General features: G+C 39.6%; 1 protein-coding gene across 1 annotated transcript in view; it reads left to right on the top strand.

Moving 5' to 3' along the window:
- RAD23B (RAD23 homolog B, nucleotide excision repair protein) overlaps positions 1–22,921 on the top strand; it is a 39,708-nt gene that overhangs the window by 795 nt on the left and 15,992 nt on the right. The window contains exons 2-4 of the mRNA XM_082497002.1: positions 14,787–14,868; positions 18,691–18,770; positions 20,924–21,171. Coding sequence (XP_082353128.1) covers positions 14,787–14,868; positions 18,691–18,770; positions 20,924–21,171 — 410 coding nt within the window. The remainder of the gene's footprint in view (positions 1–14,786; positions 14,869–18,690; positions 18,771–20,923; positions 21,172–22,921) is intronic.

The following is a 22,921-nucleotide window of genomic DNA, read 5'->3' as shown; positions in this document are numbered from 1 at the left end:
CAGAGTAGTAATCTCTGCTCTTTTATATAGGGTTTGTTGGGAGTGGGTTACGGCCTCCTGTCTCTGGGGGTTAGTGCAGCAGAAGGATAATGTGGTGCTTGCTCTCTACAGATTCCCGCCTGGAAAGGAAATGTAGAGAGAGTTGTAGGGCTCTTCTCTGCAGGAGTGTGTACTGGAGAGGAAGGAGCTTGTGAGCGTTTGCTCTTAGATGCATCCCTGTATGCTTAGGCAAGTGTATATGGTGTTTGATGAAGGCGGATGATTGCAGGGAGGCTTTATTGTTTTGCCTACAGTGTGACCTGTCGTGATTAATCTGTGCTTATGAGGTGAGGGAGGGCATGTGAGATTCTGCTGACCACTGTAGGGTGAATGCTCATGTCTCCTGCAGAACAGGCATTTGGGTGTGTGGTGAGGTTTATAATAGAGTTAGTCTCCCCTATTGGCAGGTTGCAGTGACTGTGTATCTCTGTACTTATAAGACTAGGAGTGGGGAAGAGGATGGGTTTTGGTTTCAGGTGAATGTATTCTTTTGGCACGTGGGAATCTGCTGAAAAATCTGCTGGGAGATGCAGCATTCTGAGATGAGGGGAAGGGCCTGAAGTGAGCTTGCAGGGTTGGAAGTTGCCTTGTCACTTGCCTGAGCATGGATCGTTTCCTCTGCTAGCCAAGTCCAGACATCCTTGTGGCCTTCTTTTGAAAGATTTGGGGAGTTTGGCCTCTGAAGGTGTGTCTGCAGCAGTCTTTCATGTGACGTGGGCAGTGAAACTCTGGAAATTGTGGAACATTGCATCTGTTTTTATAAAGTCTGTTGGTTTGCCCTCTTCCACTTCCATATTAAGAAAAATAAAGGATGACAGTTGAAAGTCAGACTAAGAGTTTATATGGGTGAAGAGTGTGGCAGAGGGAGATGACAAATGTCTAGCTGAAGCATGCATTAGAAACCTTCAAGGATTTCAAACATTAGTCTTTACTTGTTACTGGGAAAAGCTTTCTTTTCATCTTTTCTCCTATTCTCTGTATTCATTAAGGTCCTGGGAAATAAAATTAAGGAGAGGACTGAAGGAATGCTGCCAGTCAAAACCCTCACCAGCATATGAGACAGCAAAAAGCATTAGCTAGAAGTTGGATTATGGGAAATTAGACTACATTCTCTGTTTATAAAAGCAATTGCTACAGTAGTTCGGTAACTGAAACAAGAATGCTTCTTATGAGGAGAACTTGTTTTTAAAGTGAGGATGATGAAGCTTTGATCTTACTAGCAGTAGAGGTATAGAGGTGAAAAATGTATTTAAATTTCCCCAGTCTACTTTGTTTAAAATTACAAAGAAATTGGTGTTGAAAGTGTTATAAATTGAAACTTAATGAAGAGAACACTTTTGAGACTTCAGTTGGAAACCAAATCTGTCAAAATTGGAAAATGCTTCGAAATGTAATGTGTTAAGCAAGTGTTTCCGAAGGATATATTTGAAAGTTTGTAGTCTGATTTTGAAAAATACTAACTTTATCTAAGTGCACTTGTTTCTTAGATTAATTTTCTAACATCTTGAAACAAATGTGTTTGTTTTGCAGAGTCCAGGGAATACTGCTTTTCGTCTTTGATCTATAAGTGTGTGTTTCTCTGCTAGAAGTCGGCTTGTTTACTTGGAGCTGTGCCCTATACTGTGACAAGGCCAAAAAACATTTAGTTGTCATAGGCCTAGGAAACTTGTTGCTCTGAAATCGGATTCTGGTTCTTGAAATTGGTTTCTAGTTCTAGCAGTTTCTCCCTTTATTCTCAATACAAAATTAATCTGAGGAGACTTGATTACAGTGCAAGGTGGTATTCTAACAAGAGTTTATGCTTGTAACTGAAAGCTGTCATTAATAGGAATATTTAAACCTTTTGAAGCAAGCACTTCATAATTACTAATTAGGCTTGTTACAGCTTTTACACAAGGAACTGATTTTTTTTTTTCCCTGCTTAATCAGATAATTGAATTTTAAAGTTCAAAACATGCTTTTTATAACGTGACTCCAGTTTTGGTTCAGTTGTGTTTTTAAAGTATTGGCCCACTGAGTATTCAAAATTAGACTTGAAGCATGGAGTATTCTTATTTGTGCAAGTGCTAGATGAAGACTGTCAAATATTTTGACTGGCTAAAAAAATTGAAAAGATTTAGCCTCAGGCCATATTATTTGAGAATGCTTATTATCAAATGGAGAAATTTTTGCAGGCATGGCTGTTTTTATTTAGTTTTGGTGGAAAAACTTGTGGAGTGTGTGGGAATCAATGTTGTACTCATCAGGCTCTGTAGAGGGATGGATTTACCTGTTGTAATCATTCTAGTGTTCTGAGCGGGGTGGTTCAGTACTTGAGCATTCAGACTTAAGCAGGATAATTGAAAGCGTGCATTTACCTACATAAGCTGCTTCTTGTGTTTGTTGGATGTCTGTGAGAGAGTAAATATATTAAGCATTGTGTTATGAGCGAATAATAAGCCCTGTCCGAAGCTGATGCAGACCTGTGTAGCCGTCTTTTGTTTGAGGTGACAGTGATGACACTGAAGGCTTCTAAATCTGGCACTTCTGTTGTAGTTATCACTATGTAGACATGAAATAGGCTTGCAAAAAAATCTCATCAGACTTTGTTAACTTTCTTTGAAAGTGAAATACCAGTTGAAAGTAAGTCTGTCCGTTTTCTTTTTCAGCTTCCCTGCGCTGTTAACCTAAAAACCTGATTGTCAAAATGCAGAGAAGTGCTAGGAATATTCAGGATGTCAGTAGTCTTTTGGCCCCAGTCTCTGCGTCACATAATATGGGCTTTCACATTTCACTGTTCTGCCACAATGAACACCCAGGAAATGCCGGCTTGTTTAACACTGTGTCAACAAGACACTTAATTGTGGAAGTTTGAACTTCTGTATGTTTTGTTCATGTGTACAGAGAATTTTGGATTCTGACGTTATGCTGCTTTGGTGCTGGAAGCTCCTGGGTTTTAAGTTTAGAAATTTAGGCTAGGTACTAGTTGAAGCTGTATTAAGTGTGTGGGGAGTGCACTCCAGCAAAAATGAAGCAGGATCCAAAGGGTATTAAGGAAAAAGTGAGGTTTGGCATGTATTTCATTTTTCCAGATGAAACAGGTATACTGCAAGGGAAAAGAGATACTACTCTTCTTTTTCAAAAGACAATGTCATAGCAAAGAATCTGTATTTTCTGATTTGTAGGGGCTATAAAAAACATTTTGTCTTTGTACTAATAATGAGGTAGTATATATAAGGGAGGTACTTTTTAATATGTGCTTGTGATAAAATGACAAGCTGCTTTAATTCTCTTTGGAGAGTACAGTGATAAATTTCTGAACTAGTGCAGACTATCATCTGAATGGATAGAGTATGACTTGTGAACCCATACAGAAGCAAGCACCGTTTGTGAACCCACAAAACTTTATTAGTTACATGGGTTTATATCTATTCAGTACATTGTGAGCTATACTGAAGTATCTAATGAAAAAGGAGATAAGTACTGAAAGCCTATGTAAATTTAAAGCATGCTTTGCATCAATTCCTGTTCCATCAGGGGCTAGGAAAGATGCATGGAAACAAATAATGGGAAAGTAAAAGGTCATATTTCTCAGAGCTCTCCTAGTAAACTGTGGGCTTCTGTTGGAAAAACACCTCCTGATCTAGCAGCATTAGGGAAGAGTAAGGGTTAACACAATTCAATTTATAAGTGAATGAATCGTAAGTAGTAGTACATTTCACTTGTCAGAAAGAGAGATTTTTTTTTTTTTAATTTAAGAAGGTACAAAAGTAATAGATCTAGTTTTGGTCATCTTTGTTTTGATGAATTTGCAGTTCATTGTATTTGTCAGAAGAACTAACTTTAGAAACAGTTCTGCGAGGGCCAGAGACTATTGCTGGGTGAAACGGGAAAATCTGCCTTTAAGGCTTGCAACCTCTGAGGAAGTGTGAACTTACTCTGACAACCTTCCTCTTACATGTGTTTCAGTGTAGGTTAATCCTGCAGCAATTGCTGATAAAGAGGATTGGTTTTGTATTTTCCTAAGAGTTTATAATCTTAGTAGTTAGAGGGAAAGTGCTCTCATGAGCCTGTTCAAAATCCACAAATATGCTTCTATGTTAAAGATGTCTTTCTGTCTCAAGTCCTGATGGTTTTTCTCTAAGTCGTCTTGGATTTTACAGCAGGTGTCTTTCTCTTCTAGGGGTTTGTTACATTGCTCTTGCATCTGCTAGGATTTTTTTAATACCTAACTTGCACAGTCTGAGGAGGTGTGACTTTGAAGGGCTTGTACTTGCTGCTTGAGGTTTGATAGATGACTCTGCAAAAATGGTAGCTTCAGAGATTACCAGAATAAGAGTGTTAGGGAGCATTTGCATTTTTTTCTTTTTTTTTTTTTTTTTTTTACTTTCTTTGCAGAATCTAGCATTTTCAAGTTACGTTCTGTGATAATTCTAGTTTATTTTATTAACTGTCTGGGTTTCTTTGCTTTTCTTTGGTAGCTGGTCTTTTTCCCTGTTTCCTGGCTAGAGTTAGAATTTTCAAGCAAGGGAAGTTGTTCTAATTCTTGGCTGAAGAAGGCTAGTTTTTCACATATTCAGGAATATTTTCCTTAAATTTTAGTGAGTGTTGTAATATAATCCCTGAAGAACTTTGGGGAGAATGACACGTATTCTTTAAAATTTAATAAAGGAAAGGTTAAGGTAGCATGAATTATGAATACGACTAATTTTATTCATATTAGAATATGTTTTTACATGTTAGCCATTTTTCATAGAGCATTGGCTCTATGACCATAACTTTACAACTGCTGTATTTGGAATGTTCTTATCCAGCTGAGCTGTCAGCAAGAAAAAGTTACCTTTGTACTAAATAGTTTGTCAGTGTTATGTGCTCTGTTTCTCAATAAGCTGAACTTCCTTGGGCCATCATTCCCAAGGTGGCCAGTAAACTGAGAAGTTAAATATACAGGTTTTATGCACTTATGGATAGCTCTCTAAATGATTGTGTCTTATATTTGAAGTCTGTTTTGCAAGCATGATTGCTGAGCAAAGATATCTATCCTTGTTATGGGTAACAGCGGGCTGGAAGGTGTTCTGTTTGGAACTTAAGGGGACTGGAGAGTGCATGTTAGTTCAAGAATAATATGAGCAGATAAGCATGCTAATGGCTACAGTGTCATTGCTACCCTTGTTCATCCAAGGGCATGTTTACTGGCGAATCTTTTGAAACCATTTTAATTGTATTTCTGAAACATAAGGAAAATACTTTCCTGAAGGGAAATATATAGGGCTATGTAAACTTGCAGGACTGAAGGGTATGGTTGCCAATGTCTTCTCCCACCAAGATTTGTGTCTTTGGTCACTGTTCCCAACAGGATGCTTGAATGGAGTGGACTCACTGAAACAAATAACTTTTTATTTTACAGGATATGGTGAGGTGCAGCATGTCTTATTCTAGGCCCTGTAAGGACCACACAGGAGGCCTCAGTGGCTCTCCTCTGTGTGCTGCCCTGCAGGGACATCAAATGAATGTGAAAAGAGGAAAGGGTTGTGGCTACTATAAGCACACCAAGTCAGAGTGTGGTGTAAAGGCTAACTGATTGTAGTTCTCGCTGTCTGTCATTCCCTATGTTGTTGTATCAGAGGCATATTAAGCTCAGGGAAAGGAACAGAACTGGGGCTGAAATCCTTATCCCATCCCCCCAGCTTGAATGTCTGATCTTTACACCTTGTGTTTCTGACTTGTTTTTTATTTGGTTATCTAAACGAAGGCCATTAATGCATATCTAAATAAAACTTGTTTTACCCCTCTAACTGGTTTGTCAGTATGCGGTATTGGGAAAGCTTTTTTAAGTGTCTTTTTATAATTACTTAAAATGTCTTGTTAATTTTGTTTGTACTCAAACTACTATATTGCTATTAAACTTGTGAATCAGTTTGTGGAGAATATCTGTGTTGTAAAAATTGGCTGCTTAAAGATACTGGACAGTTGTTTGTGCTAACCAACCTGAGACCATGCAAGAGTCACCACTCAGAGAATGTAAGCATTCCTGAAACAAGCCCTTGTGGGTTCATAGGGAGCACTCCCAGCTGTGAATAGCCATATCTTTCTGCTTTTTTTGAAAGGTGCAGATAGCTGAGCTTCCCCCCCCCCCCCGTGTGGTTTAAAGCTCTGCTTTATGTTGAAATCTATGTGTTTGTGTATTAGTACAAAGCTGCATGTTTGCAGCTCTTCTAGTCAGTGCTTAGCATCAGAAAACTGGCCCTATTGTCTCTTCTTTTAAACAGGGCTTAAATCTGTTTTTAAAATGCAGGGTGGAAGTGTGTAGAGGCCAACTTTGAGACCAGAAATTCATTTTGTTGATATCTGGGCAATGTACAACAGCAACTACTAGGCTGATAAACTTCATGTAGGTGTAGATGAGCTCAGTTTTGGAGAGGAAATTAGAAAGGTAGAGGAATTGCTCAGGAAGTACATAACAGAAAAGAAAGAGGTGCTAGGAGAGTAGGCAAGACTGAGACTGCCATGTGAAAGGAGACTCAAGGACCTTGCCTAGCTTAGCTCACAGGCTGGGAGAAAGATTTGATAATGCTGTGTAAATATTTTACAGTGATAAGCACCATGGGAGGTGGGAAGGCTATTTGTGCTTGAATTATAACATCAGCATAAGAGCGAATCACGGAATTTTCAGAGTTGGAAGGGACCTCTAGAGATCATCTAGTCCAACTCCCAAATGAGTATTAATAATCTATGAATTAATTTGGGCTGGAAATTAGGAAAAGGCTTCCAAAATGAGAAAAATGTAGCACCCTTGTGGTAGAAGAGGTAGCAAATGACCTTACTTGTCTTTAGGTAAAGGTGGATCAGATTCCTGATGAAGATTGTGGTATGGAAGGCGGGTATGTGGCTTGATATAGAAAGGGGTCCTTTTCAGTTTCATATTCAGTTTCTCTGTAGATCTCAAAAAAATTATCTTGCTTGTGTTGTACAGCCTGTGTAATTAAAAATTAAAATTGATGGAAATACACTGTTCGCTTTTTTTATTAGGACTTACGGAATGTGTCTTTGAATCAATTGTTTTAGAATAGTCTATAAGGTAGGAGAAATGGAAATTGGTGTGTGAGCGAAGGGAGGGAGCTTTGCTCCATGTACTGAGCTATAGGAACTACTTGCCTAGATGGAAACCAGCCCTGCTTGCTTAGCTGGCTAAAATAACTGTAGGCAACAACTGGGCAACTTAGCACTAGCAGTTTCACGTAACGTCTTTTTAGGATGCCCAGCTAGGATGCAGTTAGGTCTTCCAGAGAAATACCAGTCCCTTAGTTTTTCAGTTAGGAGTCCATCAGCTATGACTCTTAATTAAACAGATTGTATGGCACCTATTCTTCAGGACATTATGTACAGTACAGTCTCAGAAAAGTGGGGATTTTCACATTTAAATTCATAGGGGGCAGAAGAAAATTGTCTTAAGTTGGTCACTGTAGTGTGTAAGTGTGCTGTTTCTGAATCTTTAGGGTGTTTGCAGATGAATTGATGCTCATTCTTAAAGGTGCTGTCATAAAGTATAGGTTCCCTTTATTCTGCTGAGAAATTTATTAGGGCAGAAGAAAAACAAGTTTCTCTGAGGACTGAAATATATTTTGAACTCTGGTCAGGTGAAATAAAGCTAGGTAGCCTGGAGGTTTGGTTTATGGATCTGTATTTTTGAGAAAAATAAGTCATAATGTTATGGGTGCAGAGGTTGACTGTGTGTCTTTAACCTGCTTTCAAAGTTTGACAGATCAATGTACTGGGTGTGCTTTCCCAAAATTAATTTTCACTTCATCACCATCAGTTCAGGGTTATTCTGAAGTACATATTCTCAGCGACCTAACTGGCTAGAGGCAAAGTGGCAAAGTTTAGGATGTTTCTCTTTTCAGCAGCTGACTGTACCAGTAGCTGGAAGATGCAGTTGCCTCTTTCTAAAGAGCAGTGAGGGCTTCTCTTTTTTTTTTTTTTTTTTTTTTTTCTCTCCTCTTGAAAAATATAAAATCAGTTTAAATCTAAATGAAGGTGGTTCAAACTACTGTGTCTGACACATAGGGTGTTTAGGGAGCACTTTTAGGTTTTCTTTTCTGTTGGCAGAATTAAGGGCACATGTATCTTTTCGTTAGTGGGTGCAATCCAGTTAGAACTGCAAGAGGAAATTTTTTGCCACTACCATGTTACTGTTAAATTGGACGTATCTGATGTTATCTATTCATTTTTTATTCTGAGAATTAGTGTTGTATCCCCTGCCAATGAAGTTTCTGACCTCTTAGGCTAGGCTGTGATGAAAGAAGAGCAGACAGGCACTGTTTAAAAAAAAAACTTCTCACCTAAGTGTTTCTTGAACTTCTGCCTCTAACAGGAGAATGCTGACGTCTGCAGCTGATTGCATTCTCTTGCAGATTCAAGCTGTAGTAGTTAAGAGTTGGCTTTAGTAGAAGTCCTTTTAGTTTTCTCCTTTGAATAGGTATGATCACTTAAGTGGATTCATTTGAGATATGACAGATTCCCTTATGTAAATTACTATTCTGTATGAAACAGTTAAATAGTGTTCTGAAATTATTTTCTGGAAGTTACTTCACTTTTTTATATTTTCAGTTTTATAGGAACAAGTTAAACTACATTACAGAATTATTAATTAATAACTTGGAACTTATGATTTGTTAAGTTGCTGTCGATCACCAAAGCACATTAGATATCTTTGGACAGTAAAAGTTCACAGTAGAGTCAATGTCCATTTAAATGAGAGGCCTATGTTAATGATCTTTGCCTTTGCAATGGCAGTGTGTCTACGGATATAGTTAGCAAAATACTGTAAATTAGCTGAGCTATGTTAAGCTTAAATTTGTTTTAGATTTTTGTAAACTGTCAGCTGGAGAAGTGTCTGAGAACTAAAGTAATGTGGGGTTGACTTTGGTATATGATCTGTTCTTAAACTGATTGACATATATGGCAAGTACAGAGAATAAAGACTACCAATACTGAAAACCGTAATGGCCTTCTCTCTTCAGCACTTCCAGTTTTTTCACTGTATTGGCAGGCTTTAGCCAAAGATTGCATCTGTTCTTTGAGGAGCAAATGTGTAGTTTATTCCTATGTTCAGTACTACTGTAGTTTGTGACACCTGGCTGCGGAGGACCTCTAGGGATGCCTGGGACAAAGCTTGCACAGCTGGAGTCACCATGCTCCAAGGAAAGGCAGCTGGCACCACCAACTCAGCACACATCTCCTCCTGACTGCTTGCAGCCCTGGTCCTGTCAGAAGGGAAAGGAGAAGCAGAGATAACTACTTTCACATAACTTTGTAGTGTTATTTGCATTAGTAAGAACTACTTCACCAAGGCAATAAATACCAAACTCCTTTGCATGAATCCAAGTATTGCTTAGTAAGTAATGTATATGTTTAGTCTGTCCTGACCTAAACCAAAAGATTAATAAAAATGTCATGAGTGGGATCCGAAGGGGGGTTTTGGGACTGTGGAAGGGGATTCTACAGCTGAAGTATGATCTCTTGAATGTCCACGAGGCTGAGACTGCTTGTGGCTGCCCAGTTATTTTTCCCAGGGGTAATCTTGTGGAAGCTGAGGGATCATGCTCAGTCAGAGGAGGCGTCTAGCAGGCAGTACATGCAGTACTCCTACTGGAGCTTGTGTATTAATAGTGTATATAAGGATAACAGTAACTCATAGATAAGTTAACTTTAACTCTACTCCGTATAGGCCAGTAGAAGCTGCATGTAGTAAAAGCTGAATTCAGTCTCACTAAAGGAAACTGTAAACCTTGTGATGTTGTAACAGACTTACCTTTGCATCTCGGGCACTGACTTTTTTGAGGAACAGGTATTTGAAGGATCCACAAGGACACTGAGTATTTAGCATTGCTACTGTGGAAATGACTAATGATACCTCTTTGATACTTCACTTGCCTAACCTCTTAGAATGAGTGTTAGTAGTAGAACTACAGCTATGATTTTGATCAGTGCTGGCTGCAATTCCAGTGGAGCACTGATTACAATACTGGACCAGCAGAGGCTCGCTTTGTCCCATATGTGGTCATATCAAAGACTGGAAAAATCAAGGGATGGTTGCATGAATTCATTCACCCTTCAACAACCATGTCTAATTTGTGTGAAAGGAGGATCGGAGTGTAACTGTTTACTATTGAGGTCTGAATATGAGGTAACACCACCCTCCAGTGTGGCAGTACCAGATGTGCTAGAACTGTAGTATGGACTTCAAACCAAGGGGAGTTGCTCTGGAGCTGGCCCAACCCGTAGCAGAGCAGCAGATCTCGGCGCACAGGGGGTTTTTCTGAAGTAGGAAAATGTCAGGAGAGACCTGACAGGAGCTGCCAGCTCTCATGGGAGACACTGACAGGGCCTGGGCATTGTGAGAGCAATCATAGTCATCATCTGCCTATAAAAAGAACAGCCTTGGAGGAGTATGAGCAACCAGAAGCATGGGCAAAAAGAGTGTGGAGCATCAGTTTGCATGGCAGGCATCATCACCCCACCAGCTCAAGATGTGAGTTCTGTTGATGGTCATCACCCTCTCAGAAGGAGCTTAGCTATTGTATCCAGCCAGCAGAAAGCTACGTCCTCTGCACTTGTCAGGATGGATGTGGTAATGCAGACAGACCTCCTTTGAAAATGTACAGGCATCCAGGTCTCAGGCTGCAGGGTGTGCCAGAGCCTTTCATTAGTAATGCGGGCAGTAGTGAGAACAGCTGTGTGATATGTGACCAGGCGGACGATCTGCTCAGCTTGGTGGCAGAGCTATGAGAGGAAGTGGAAAGGTTAAGGAGCATCAGGGAGTCTGAGAGATAGACTAGTGGAACCATGTTCTGCCCTTTCTGAGACAGAAACAGGAACAGCCACTAGGAAGAAAACTTCAGGGCCATGGGATGGTTGGTAAGGGAATCTGGAGGACAGGTTATACTTTCCTCTGCCCTTCCAGTTGTGGGCAGTGATATTGGAAGAAACAGATAGACCAAGTCTATTAATACATGGCTTTGTGGCTGGTATCACTGCCATAATTTCATATTTTTTTTTAGTAATGGGATGGTCTACATGGCACCAGGCCTGCTGGTGTTGGGTGGGATTCATCTTTCTGAAAGGGGGAAGAGTATCTTTGCTCATGAGCTAGTGGAGCTTCTTGACAAAGCTTTAAACTAGACTTCAAGGGGGAGGAGGATAATATCAGACTTGCCTGTGACAAGCTGTGGGATGACACACCAGGATTAGAGGGACAGGGAGCTAGCAAGGCCCCTCAGACTGTTGCTCTGAGATGTGCTGGCTACACTTACTGCAGCACAGTTGAAGTCTTACAGAGATGAGCCAGGGTCTCCTGAGGTAATAGGAGCCAAGAGGGGAAACACGAGTGAAATACCTCAAAGGAATTAAGCGATGTTCCTCTAAGAAGGTGACACAGCTGACCCCAGCTGAAGTGCCTCTACACCAATTCACACAGCGTGGGTAACAAACAGGAGGAGTTGGAAGCCACCATGCTACCGGAAAGCACCTGGTGGGATGAATCCCATGACTTGAGTGCAGCTATTGATGGCTACAGGCTGTTCAGAAGGGACAGGCGAGGAAGGAGGGGAAGAGGGGCTGCCCTCTACATCAAAGAAAGATTGGAGTGTGAAGAGCTGTCTCTGAAGAATAGCCATGAGCAGGTTAAAAGCTAATGGGTAAGAATAAGGGACTGAAGTAACAAAGGGAATCTTGTGGTCAGTGTCTGCTACAGGCCATCTGATCAAGGGGAGCCTGTTGATGATGCCTTCTTACTCCAGCTGTAGGAGCCATTGGCTCTCGTCCTGCTGGGGGTCTTCAACCACTCCAACATCTGCTGGAAAAGTCGCGTGGTGAGTTGTGGGCAATCCAGGAGACTCCTGGAGTGCATTGAGGATAACTTCTTAAGCCAGGTAATAGACAGCCCCTCCTAGAGGGGATGTGATACTGGACCTGATGGTCACCAATGCAAGTGAGCTAATCAGTGATGTCAAGATTGAAGGCAGCCTGGACTGCAGTGATGATGCACAGGTGGAGCTTGCAGTCCTGAGGGGCTTGGGTCAGGGAAGTAGTGAATTTTTAGGAAAGCAAACTTCCAGCTGTTCAAGGAGTTAGTCAGTAGGAACCCCTGGGAAACTGCCTTCAGGGCCAAGGGAGCAGAACAGAGCTGGCAGATCTTTAAGGACACTTACCATAGAGCACTAGAGCTCTCTATCCCCAGGTGGGATTGAGAAAGGAAAGGAAGGTGAGCGACTGTCATGTCTGAGTTGAGACTTGCTGGTCAAGCTAAAGGGCAAGAAGGAAATGCACAGGCAGTGGAAGTGGGGACAGGTATCCTGGGAAGAGTATAGGGAAGCTGCCCAGTTTTGTAGGTATAGGGTCAGGAAGGCCAAGGCACATCTGGAGCTGAACTTGGCAAGGGATGCAAAGAATAATAAGAAGGGCTTCTACAGGTATATCAGCCAGAAAAGGAAGGTCAAAGAAAGCCTACCCCTGATGAACATAACTGGCAAACTGGTAAGAGCAGATGAGAAGGCTGAGGTACTCAACAGCTTTTTTGCCCCATTCTCCACTGGTAACCTCTCTTCTCTCAAGTTGTTGGACCACAAGACAGGGACTGGGGAAGTGAAATTCCCTCTCACTGTAAGAGAAGATCAGAGTTGTGACCACCTAGGGAACCTGAACATACAGAATTCTATGGGACCTGATGAGATACATCCAAAGTCCTGAGGGAATTGGCTGATGTAGTTGACAGGCCACTCTCCAAGAAGTTTGAAAAGTCGTGGCAGTCAGGTGAAGTTCCCAGTGACTGGAAAAAAGGAAACATTGCACCCATTTTTAAAAAGGGTAGAAAGAAGGTGGTTTTCTAGAAATACTTTTTTAAAATAAATGTAAATCCAGGAATAGAACAGACTTTTGTAAAGTAAGTGCATGCAAATTATTATTAAAATGATTGATGGTTTGACTCTGCCTGAAGACTTACGGATGTCAGTGAGCTGCTTTCAGTTTTGCTGTGGAAAAGCAACTGTCTAGCTCGAGACTGATTCTAAAGCTTTTGAGAGGTGCTGGGATGGTGTGTATAATAAGAATACCAAGAGTATCCTTCCTCCATCTGCTGGGGGGAAAAAGAGTTGACTTCCTATTTTGGTGTAGTCCCATAAAGGGAAGTCATATGTTGTGTTCTGTATCCTTGTGTGGCTAGTAATTTAATCGCTTGCGGCAGGTGTAAGCTTAGAGAAGAGGTTTGATTCTGTAGGCCTCCTTTGCTGGGTCGTGAAGGCTGGTAAAACAACCATTCCTTTTTATGTATACTCCTGAAAATATGCAATGCCATTGTGAGTGTTAAAGCTTGGTCTGTCCCTTTTGGACCAAACATCCAAACTGAAAGGAATAGCCTGGTAAAGAGATCGATAAAGAAGCACAGAATAAAATCTGAGAGGAAGAGGGAGAAGAAGCGAGGGGATCAATGAAAGAAATAGGTAACACGAAGGTCTGAGACATCATTTACAGAAGAATTAAGTGAAGCCAGGAAGCATGACTGGCATGTGATGTGGATGACAGATTTTAATTATGATGAGTCACAAAGCTCAATTTAGTAAATATTTACCGTTTGGCACCTGAAAATACTGTTTCAGTGTATTTGCTACTCAAGCAACCCTAATAGTGAACTACAGTTTTAAAAATTAAAAAAATGGTAATACTACAGCTAGCTATCTGTGGCACAAGTAGTTGTCAGTTGGATGAAGCTGTCAAGATAAACATATTTTCATGTGCTTATCTGGTTAAATAGCTAGGTATGTGCATCTTAATTGCAGCATTTAATGAAAAAAGCTTATGAATATTCAGAAAAAAATAGCCTTAAAAGATGGAGTTAGTTTGTAGTAATAAGTTTGTAACAGATTGTCTTTGTTTTACGTATATTGGGATTGTCTGTCAGAAAGCAAGAAGAATCAATGTCTGTATACAGGCTGTTTGTCTTAAAGCATGATTTCAAAGGTATCAGTGAAGAAATGCTTCTACAGGAACATCCTTTATCTTCTCAGAATAGCGTTATGTGGTTTTTCTGGAGAATATGGGCATTCTGATATATGATAACTAAGACTGTAATTTGGGCTATTGTATGTGGCGCTCTGAAAGTGCGGTCTGTATGTCAGCAGTCTGCGTAAGCAAGTAAATAAGGCAAAACGCTTTCATGTGTAGACTTAAAATTGCTGTGCAAAGCTCCAGAAATTATGGGGGAGGGGAACAAGTTTAAAAATGAACAACTGGACAGTTTGCACAAGTCTTTGCATATTAAGGCTTTAAGTCATTCCAGTGACTTAAATTGAATGTCATGGTGACCTTACCAAAAATACAGGCATTCCCTGAAGAGTCATTCTGATGAAGAAAGTGGTCAGCTGTGTATAGCATGTCTGCCCCCTGCATTCAGAGAAAGAACAGGGAAGGGAAATGGGTCAGTAGATAAGAGCATTTTTTTGCTCAAACTTCTAATTTTTTTCACTGTGTTGTAAACTCATACCTAAAGACTTCTCATGGAGAAATTACTTACCTAATTTGATTAAGTACAACAGATGATTTGGGAAGGGAACATGTTGCTTGGTTATAATGACGTCATTGGAAGACTGATGTACTTGACCTAATCAAGATATGACTGAAAACTACTTTTTAGTATTTGAAACATAGAACAAAATGTACTTAATTAGGTTTGTATTGTGAAACTTTTTTTTTCATTAAGACTTTCTGTGCTTCAGGTGAAGGCACTGAAAGAGAAGATTGAATCAGAAAGGGGGAAAGATGCTTTTCCAGTAGCTGGCCAAAAACTGATTTATGCAGGTAATGAATACTCTGGAGTTACTGTATCTGAATCTACCTTATTTTTTTATGTTGTTCTTTGATGTGAAAGTTAAGTCTTAGAAAGATTCTAAGTACTGAAATGCAAACAGGTTTAAAAAAAAATGAAAAAAACAAACACAAAACCAAAACAACAACAAACCTCATTGTCAAAGGGAACTATTAATTTTGAATCAGAATTTTTCAGGTTTTAATACATGTGTGTCCATTGTTATCTTTACTCTGATAGTATGATATGCTAACAGCTTTAGTCCTGGGTGGGATATACTAGGTGAAATAGAAATAGCTTTTCTTACAAGAAATCAGGGTTTCAGGAGATCACATCTTATGTTCTGAGTTACCTCTTGTCTTTTGATCAGTTTGTGCTGTGTATAGCTGAAGCGTTCCTGTGTATACCTCAGAGAATTAAAAATTAGATTATTTCTTTTGTTTTAACAAAAGAAACCTACCACCAAATCCTTGCTGTACAGAGGTACTTTCAATACTTTAAGCTCTGTCATCAGAAACATGTATTATGTACTAGCGAAAAGCAGGCTAATGTCAGATAAAGACATGAAGTTACTTCATTTGAGCTAACATACTTCAAATTCTTTTTGGCAGTATTTTTTTACTGTTTTCTATCTAGCTGGTCCTTTCTGGCACTAATACACAGATCGAGGTTTTCATTGTCACTTCATATCCGAACTTAAGTTCTATTCCGATGCCCCTCCAGTGCTTTTTCCTCTCAAACCGTGCTTGAAAGAAACTTAGGTCTCTTTATTTCTTCAGTGTACTGCTTTTCCACTTCTAATAAGCTAAAGCCACTGATCACAATAGAAATACGCTAATGGAGAGAAATCGGGAGTCGCTTCATATTTGTACAGGCTTTTCAGGACGGTGTTTCTTAGCAAATTTATGTCCCTTGTACTTCAATGAAGGGGAAGCACATCAAGAACATGAAGGTAAAAGTTGAATGTGTAATAAAGGAAAACAAACAAGGCAGAAGGCCTTGTGCAATGTGTGTAATTGCATGACACTCTTAATACTATGTTTCTGTGATAAAAAAAAAAATAATCAGGGATTGTGTAAGATCATAGGATGTGACTTAAATTCTGGCTTCTGAAAATACTCATCTGCAGCATTGTATAATTCTCACAAGGAGCAGGAAAAGTAGGTAATACAATTTAGAATACAAGACCATCCAAAGATTGATTGTGATGTTTTTCTTGGACAAGAGATACAAGAGTGTATTGATGACATTTTTACTTTGATTAAAATGAGCTTTAGCATTCCCGCAGTTTGGTAAAGCAGAGTGCTATCGCAACTGAACCTGATTAAAAGTATACCACTTTTTATTATAAATGCTTGCAATTTTTTCAAAAAAAGGATTATGCTAATCAGCGGTGAGGTGGATGTGTTGTGTTTCATCTGTGTTAGGGTAAAGTCTAGAAACCCTGAGTGGTGTGTCCTGAGAAGATAGGATGTCTCCATACACACATTGTACAATCTTTTTCCCCAAAGTGCCTAAGAACCAGAAAATTGTAAGTAAACCTTTGTGGGTTCTGAGTCAGATGCTGCACCATCTGCTCCAGATATTACTACTACTACTACAGTACATATAGTACATTCTTGAGTATTTGACATGCAAGTCTGGTGGAACCAATGGAGAGTAGGACAGTGCCACCTTGTTTGTGTTCCGAGTGCCATAATGCATTTGCACTGGTTGATTTCCTTGCAGTCATCAGGATAAGGATGTGTGCTGCTAGTGTATTCCACTAGCACTGAGAATGGTTATGAAAATGTGTATTTTCATCTTGAAATAGGGAACAGCCCTTGATGCATCTTCAGAGAATGAATCAATTAAAAATGTAAAACATTTCCTGAAAATTCAGCAGTAGAAGTAGCTACTATAAAACTCACTGAAATACAGACTTAATTTTCTGATTTGTGGTACTGCCTCCAAATCAGCTTATACTACAAAAAAAAAGTCTGCGTGGTTTAATATGTTTCTTAGTTCTTGTAGACGTGAGACAAATCTACTTTGCCACAGTACCATCTCTGCTTATAGAATCACAGAATGGATTAGGTTGGAAGGGATCTTGAAGATCATCTAGTTCCAACCCCACTGCCATGGGCAGGGACGCCTCCCACTAGACCAGGTTGCTCAAAGCCCCATCCAGCCTGGCCTTGAATACCTGCAGGGATGGAGCTTCCACAGCTTCTCTGAGCAATCTGTTCCAGTGTCTCACCACTCTCACAGTAAAGAATTTCTTCCTAATGTCTGTTCTAAATCTCCCCTCTTCCAGTTTGAAGCCATTCCCCCTCGCCCTATCACTACATGCTCTTGTAAAAAGTCCCTCCCCAGCTTTCTTGTAGGCCCCCTTTAGGTACTGGAAGGCTGCTATAAGATCTCCCTGGAGTCTTCTCTTCTTCAGGCTGAACAACTCCAATGCTCTCATCCTGTCTTCACAGGAGAGGTGCTCCAACCCTCTGATCATCTTTCTGGACCTCCTCTGGACCTGCTCCAAAAGGTCCATGTCCTTCTTATGTTGGGGGCCCCAGAGCTGGACACAATATTCCAGGTGGGGTCTCACAAGAGCAGAGTAGAGGGGCAGAATCACCTCCCTTGACCTGCTGGCCACACTTCTGATGCAGCCCAGGATACAGTTGGCCCTCTGGGCCGCAAGTGCACATTGCCGGCTCATGTTGAGCTTCTCAGCCAACACCCCTAGGACATTCTCCTCAGGGCTGCTCTCAATCCATTTTCTCCCCAGCCTGTATTTGTGCATGGGATTGCCCTGGCCCACATGCAGGACCTTGCACTTGGCCTTGTTGAACTTCATGAGGTTTGCATAGGCCCACCTATCCAGCCTGTCCAGGTCCCTCTGGATGGCATCCCTTCCCTCCGGCGTGTCGACTGCTCCACGCAGCTTGGTGTTGTCAGCAAACTTGCTGAGGGTGCACTCAATCCAAACATACATGTCATGAACAAAGATGTTAAATAGTACCAGTCCCAGTACTGACCCCTGAGGAACACCACTCATCACTGCTCTCCACTTGGACATGGAGCCATTGACCGCAATTCTTTGAGTGTGACCATCCAGCCGGTTCCTTATCCACTGAGTGGTCTATTGGTCAAATATGTCTTCAATTTAGAGACCAGGATGTTATGAAACATCAAAAGTAGTAGTAGTAGTAACAAATAAATGTTTCTATTTTTGTCTGATCATTTTTTTTCATCCTTCTTTCAAGGTAGCAGGATATGGAATGGTTCTAGCATTTTCTAGTGCTTTAGCCTTTTTATAAGAACAAATTGTTAAAGTTGCAAAGTCACAAACTTATCTAATGTGGATGAAGTTTGTCTGTGGCAGAGAACTGTAGATAGTTAACTACATCTGAAGGGCAAAGAGAAGATAAGCAGGAAGGAATTTTCTTACTGTATGGAGTGTGTAAGCAGGCATAAGTTAGTCAGTTAAGCTTATTGTATGCTAAAGCCTGTCCTCTACGTTACTTGTATCTGTTAAAGGTCCAATAAATCTTTCTTAAGGTTTAATACTTCTGTTTTAGATGATTAGAAGCATCTTCAACACTTATGTTAATAGCCTTCAAGCTAACTAGTACTGTGGACATCATAGGAGGAAAATTACTTGTAGCTCTACTGCCAAAACTTAATAGCCAAAAAACTGTGTGTAGCATTATTAATGTTTATAAATCTGCATAAAATGTATTTTTGTGGGTTTTCTTGGAACTGTGTTTATATGAGGGAATCCCAAGATCATTTATCTGTTAAATAACTTCTTAATCTGTATCCATTTAATTTGCCAGGTAAAATCCTTAATGATGATACTGCTCTTAAAGAATACAAAATAGATGAGAAGAACTTTGTGGTGGTTATGGTGACAAAAGTGAGTAGTCCGTATTTTTGAAAAGGAGATTGCATTCATTTCATTCTTTTTTCATTGTGATGAGTGATTGTGTATGCCTATCCTTCGAATTTGATCATGTAAAAGTTTTGGTTAACAGTAAAAATAAATGCTTGTGCGAATAGAAATTAAATATGGTTTCACAGTCCTAGTTTGCCTATGCTTATTGTTGTTGGTGTTCTGTGCTGAATGTTTACACCAAAGAAAAAATTTCCCAGTGGCTGATCTTACTGCTGTTTCTTCTTTCTTGTCTCTCTCTGTTATTTTTCCAGTATTAGTATTAAAAGGAAGAAGTGAGCCTAGATAGTTTGTTACTAAATCCTCTGTACTGAACTCTTCCACTCTTGCCATGATGCTTTTCAAAACTCATGGCTGTTTTTGTCAAGTTCAACAGCTTAAACCAGTAGAGAAAGGATACATATGCCAATCAACAAACAAACAAAAAAAGGATACATATGCCAATCAACAAATCTGCAGTAGCAAATTAGAGGGAATGACTGTGATGTGTATTTGAAGTACCTCTCCTCTTAACTAGTTGCCATATTGCTTCCAGAAGCAAGCCACTGATTTTCGAGGCATTCCAGACCCTTGGGATCTGAATAAAACTACTTCATCTCTGTCTTGAGATATGAAGTTAATTTTGGAGTTAGAGGTCTTCCTTCTGACAAAGAAAACCTATATTCAGTTGCCCTTTGCTTCTATCTGGAGCTGACTCATTAGATTCTCTGTTTGAATGTAACTGTTACTGCTGTCTTCCTGAACAACAGTGTTCTAGTCTGTGGTTTGCCTGGAGAAGAGGCATTTATCAGTACAAGAAAACAGATGCAGATGGGATTTCAGAGTACAGCTTTTGTTTTGTTTATAGCAGAAGAAACATAGACCTCCATGAAGAAGTGCTAAATACAATACTTTCTTATATTAAAGGACCTGTGTTTTGGAGTTAGTCATTTCTTCAGTGTTATGGTCTTTTTGCTAAGACTTTGAGTTCAATTTCCTTTTCCGTGATTCTTTTCTGTATGAGGCATGCTCTGTCACGTAAGCATGACTACTAACTTTGATGCTCAGACGTGTTTCAGTGTTTTTCTTGGAATGCTTCTTAAAATGTTCTTTATCACGCTCATCATGTTGCAAGCTATTCATTCTCAACCTCTCCTTTCCTTTCAGACAAAAAGAGGAGATATATTTTTCTTAGCTTAAGCAAACATTGTCTGAAAGTGATTCACCTAGAATAAGTAGTTGTGTTTTGTTAAAGTTCAACTGTTTCTCCTGATAAGGTGGAGATGAAGGTCAGCCTTGTCAATCCTTAAGGTCATTCACTGGTAAGGGACTATAGTGTTCGAGCTTTCAAAAACGTAATTTCGTCCCTTAGCTGGAAGTTGCATGCATTCTTAAAAAATGTAATTTCTATATAACGGGATTAGTACTGCATCCAAGGAAAATTCATGTTTCCAATAAAGATGTGAAGGTTAAATTACAATTATATGCAAGTATTACCCACTCTGAATTTGTTGCTGTAAATTTGGTAGTCCTTGATACTGCTGGATTTTTGGTGTTCACTACAGAACTCAATTATGTGAAAAGTTACTTACGTAGTGCTTTGCATGTGAAGAGTGCATAAGTAAAGCTTGTTGCAGGTTAAGTTTAAATTTTTTAACATCTCATTTTCCAGCAAATAGCATTCAAAATGAAATGTGATTTCTGTCTTTATCACTTTTTTCCAAATTTGAGTGGTGAGAAAACCTTATGCTTGTTACGGTTGTCAGATGTCTTTTGACAGCTGTTTTTGTTTCTTCTGAAAAATGTGCTTTTGTAAAACAATTGTTCTTATGTTTAGGGCATTGTGGTCTTAAAATATTTAGATTGTGGTCTTAAAATATTTAGATTGTGGTCTTAAAATATTTAGATTGTATCTTTGCATTTCACTTCATACTCATAGTAAGACTGCTTAGGTGTCTAAGTACTTTAGTGACACTGTCAGTTGCCTGTTTTAATATAACAAAAAAATATTATGCTTGATGTTGAGGCAGCAGTGTCAAACACAAATGGTCTTAACAGAACTTAATCAATGTGTTGACTATAGAAAGCATGGGTTTAGGAGGTTTGTGCTGTGTCTGAATCCTGTTGTCCTCCTATAGCCCAAAGCAGCTGCTGGAGTGACTCAGCAGTCAAATGCTACTACTGCTACTGTCTCGACAACTGCAGCTCCCACACCAGTCACTGCACCAACCCCTGCTGCTGCCCCTGTGCCAGCTCCTGTCCCTCCACCACCAGCACCAGATGCAGTTGCTTGTGAATCTGCATCTGTGAGTGCTCCTAAAGAAGAGAACACAGCAGAAAAACTACCTGAGGCACCAGCTGCTGTCAGCCCATCATCAACTGACAGGTATGAATGAGCCTCCACAGATGGCTTCTCTGTCCATTTCTGTTGCTTCTAGTTTTGATTTTAAGTTGAATTTTCCGTTACAGTGTTAGTCCAGTCACTTTCTCTGTTCTACATATTTTTTTTTTTTCTTAACTGTAACTTCAGTTTCTGGCTCAAGTATAACATTACTGATGGCAAGAAGTGTCCCTCCCCACTTACACCTTCTCCTGTGAGAAGTGTGGTCTTGGGATGAAACCTTTGGGGTGGAGAATTAAATGACAGAGGACTTGTGCTCCCATTATGCCACAGTAACTCTGAAATGCCTACATTTCTTTTCAGACTGAGGATATTCACCTGTGTGGGATTTACTGTTCACAAAGTTCTTAAAGACTTCAGAGGGATGTGTCCTATCTTGTTCATAGACCTCTAATTGTGTTTTGAATCACGTTGGTTGGATTTGAACCATAAGTTCTGTAAGACATAAGACTATTGTTAGTCTCTTAATTTCTGGAAAGAACCTTTTCTTCCAAAATGTAGGATATAGTATTGCTCTTAATTGTGTAATATCTTAAAGCTACAAGCTTATTTGTTCTGAATGCTCCTTGGCTCATCTGCAGGTAGTTGTGGGAGTTGGGATAGCTTTTAACCTCATTTTTTTTACATTTAAGAAAATCAATTGAAAGTTAGAGGTTTCATCCCTGTTGTATACTGAGACCTTTTTTTGCTTGCTTTGAGTTGCTTAAATATTGCATGGGATAAAAATGTTGTTAACTGTAATTTAATGTTAACTGTAATTGAAGTGCTGCATAGCATCAAGTTCATTTTTCATACACTGGTTTTCAGTTATTTGTTTGTTATTCATGTGAATACTGGTGCACAAGACATCAATTTTTGAAGTGGCTGCATTTAAACACCATCAAATTTGATGATAAGGAAACAAAACTTGCAATTCCCTAGTATTTTGAAAATGCCATCACAAATTTTCTTGCACTAAATAACCTAATTAATGATTTAATTTTGCAATTCTGAGAAATTGACATATTTTTAAAATGGAATACAAATGAAGCTTCATTTATCAGTCAAATAACTTTATTTTTTTTTAATGTTAATAGGTGGGGGTTTTTGCTGCTCAGTTTGACCAGTAAGTTCAAAGATTAGATTAGATCTTTGATACTGGAACACTGCTTTCCAGGTTTAAAACTGCAGTGTACATACTTAACAGGAAGCAAGAAAATAATTTGACAGATACAATTGTAGTTACCACCTGCCTTGATTTCAGTGAGTACTGTTTGTTTCTGATTTGCTTTAGAAGCTAATTTACTAAGGCCTGTGAAGATTTATTGAGCCATGGCCAGGCAAGCTGGTGTCCTGTTTCGCCTTTGATCTTTTTAGTTGTAAATCTTACCAGTGATAGATGCTAGTGAAGCATTCTTGTTGGAACAAATTTTTTCTTACATAAAAATTGCATCTCTGTAAATGCCTTGTTAGATTTTTAGTGGCATCTTCTGAAAACTGATTCGGATTAGTCTGATGATCTTTCACTTGCTGTTAGGAGTTGCTGACTCTGGTAGCCTGGTGCAAGGTTGCTGCGGCTCCATGTCCCCAGGTCTATCAAGAATCAAGATTGAGCATATATTCCCAGTACATACACACAATATGTATATACCTATGTATATGGCTGGCTGCATAGGTCAACACAGGCAGGCAAAAAACAGCACTCAAGCAACCATACACCACCAGTAGTTGCATCCTGTTCCCCTCTGGCTACCTG

Source organism: Vanellus vanellus, assembly GCF_965231255.1.
Source record: "Vanellus vanellus genome assembly, chromosome: Z".
Lineage (NCBI taxonomy): Eukaryota > Metazoa > Chordata > Aves > Charadriiformes > Charadriidae > Vanellus > Vanellus vanellus.
Note: the sequence above shows the minus strand (reverse complement) of the source record. Positions and strands in the feature narration are given on the sequence as shown.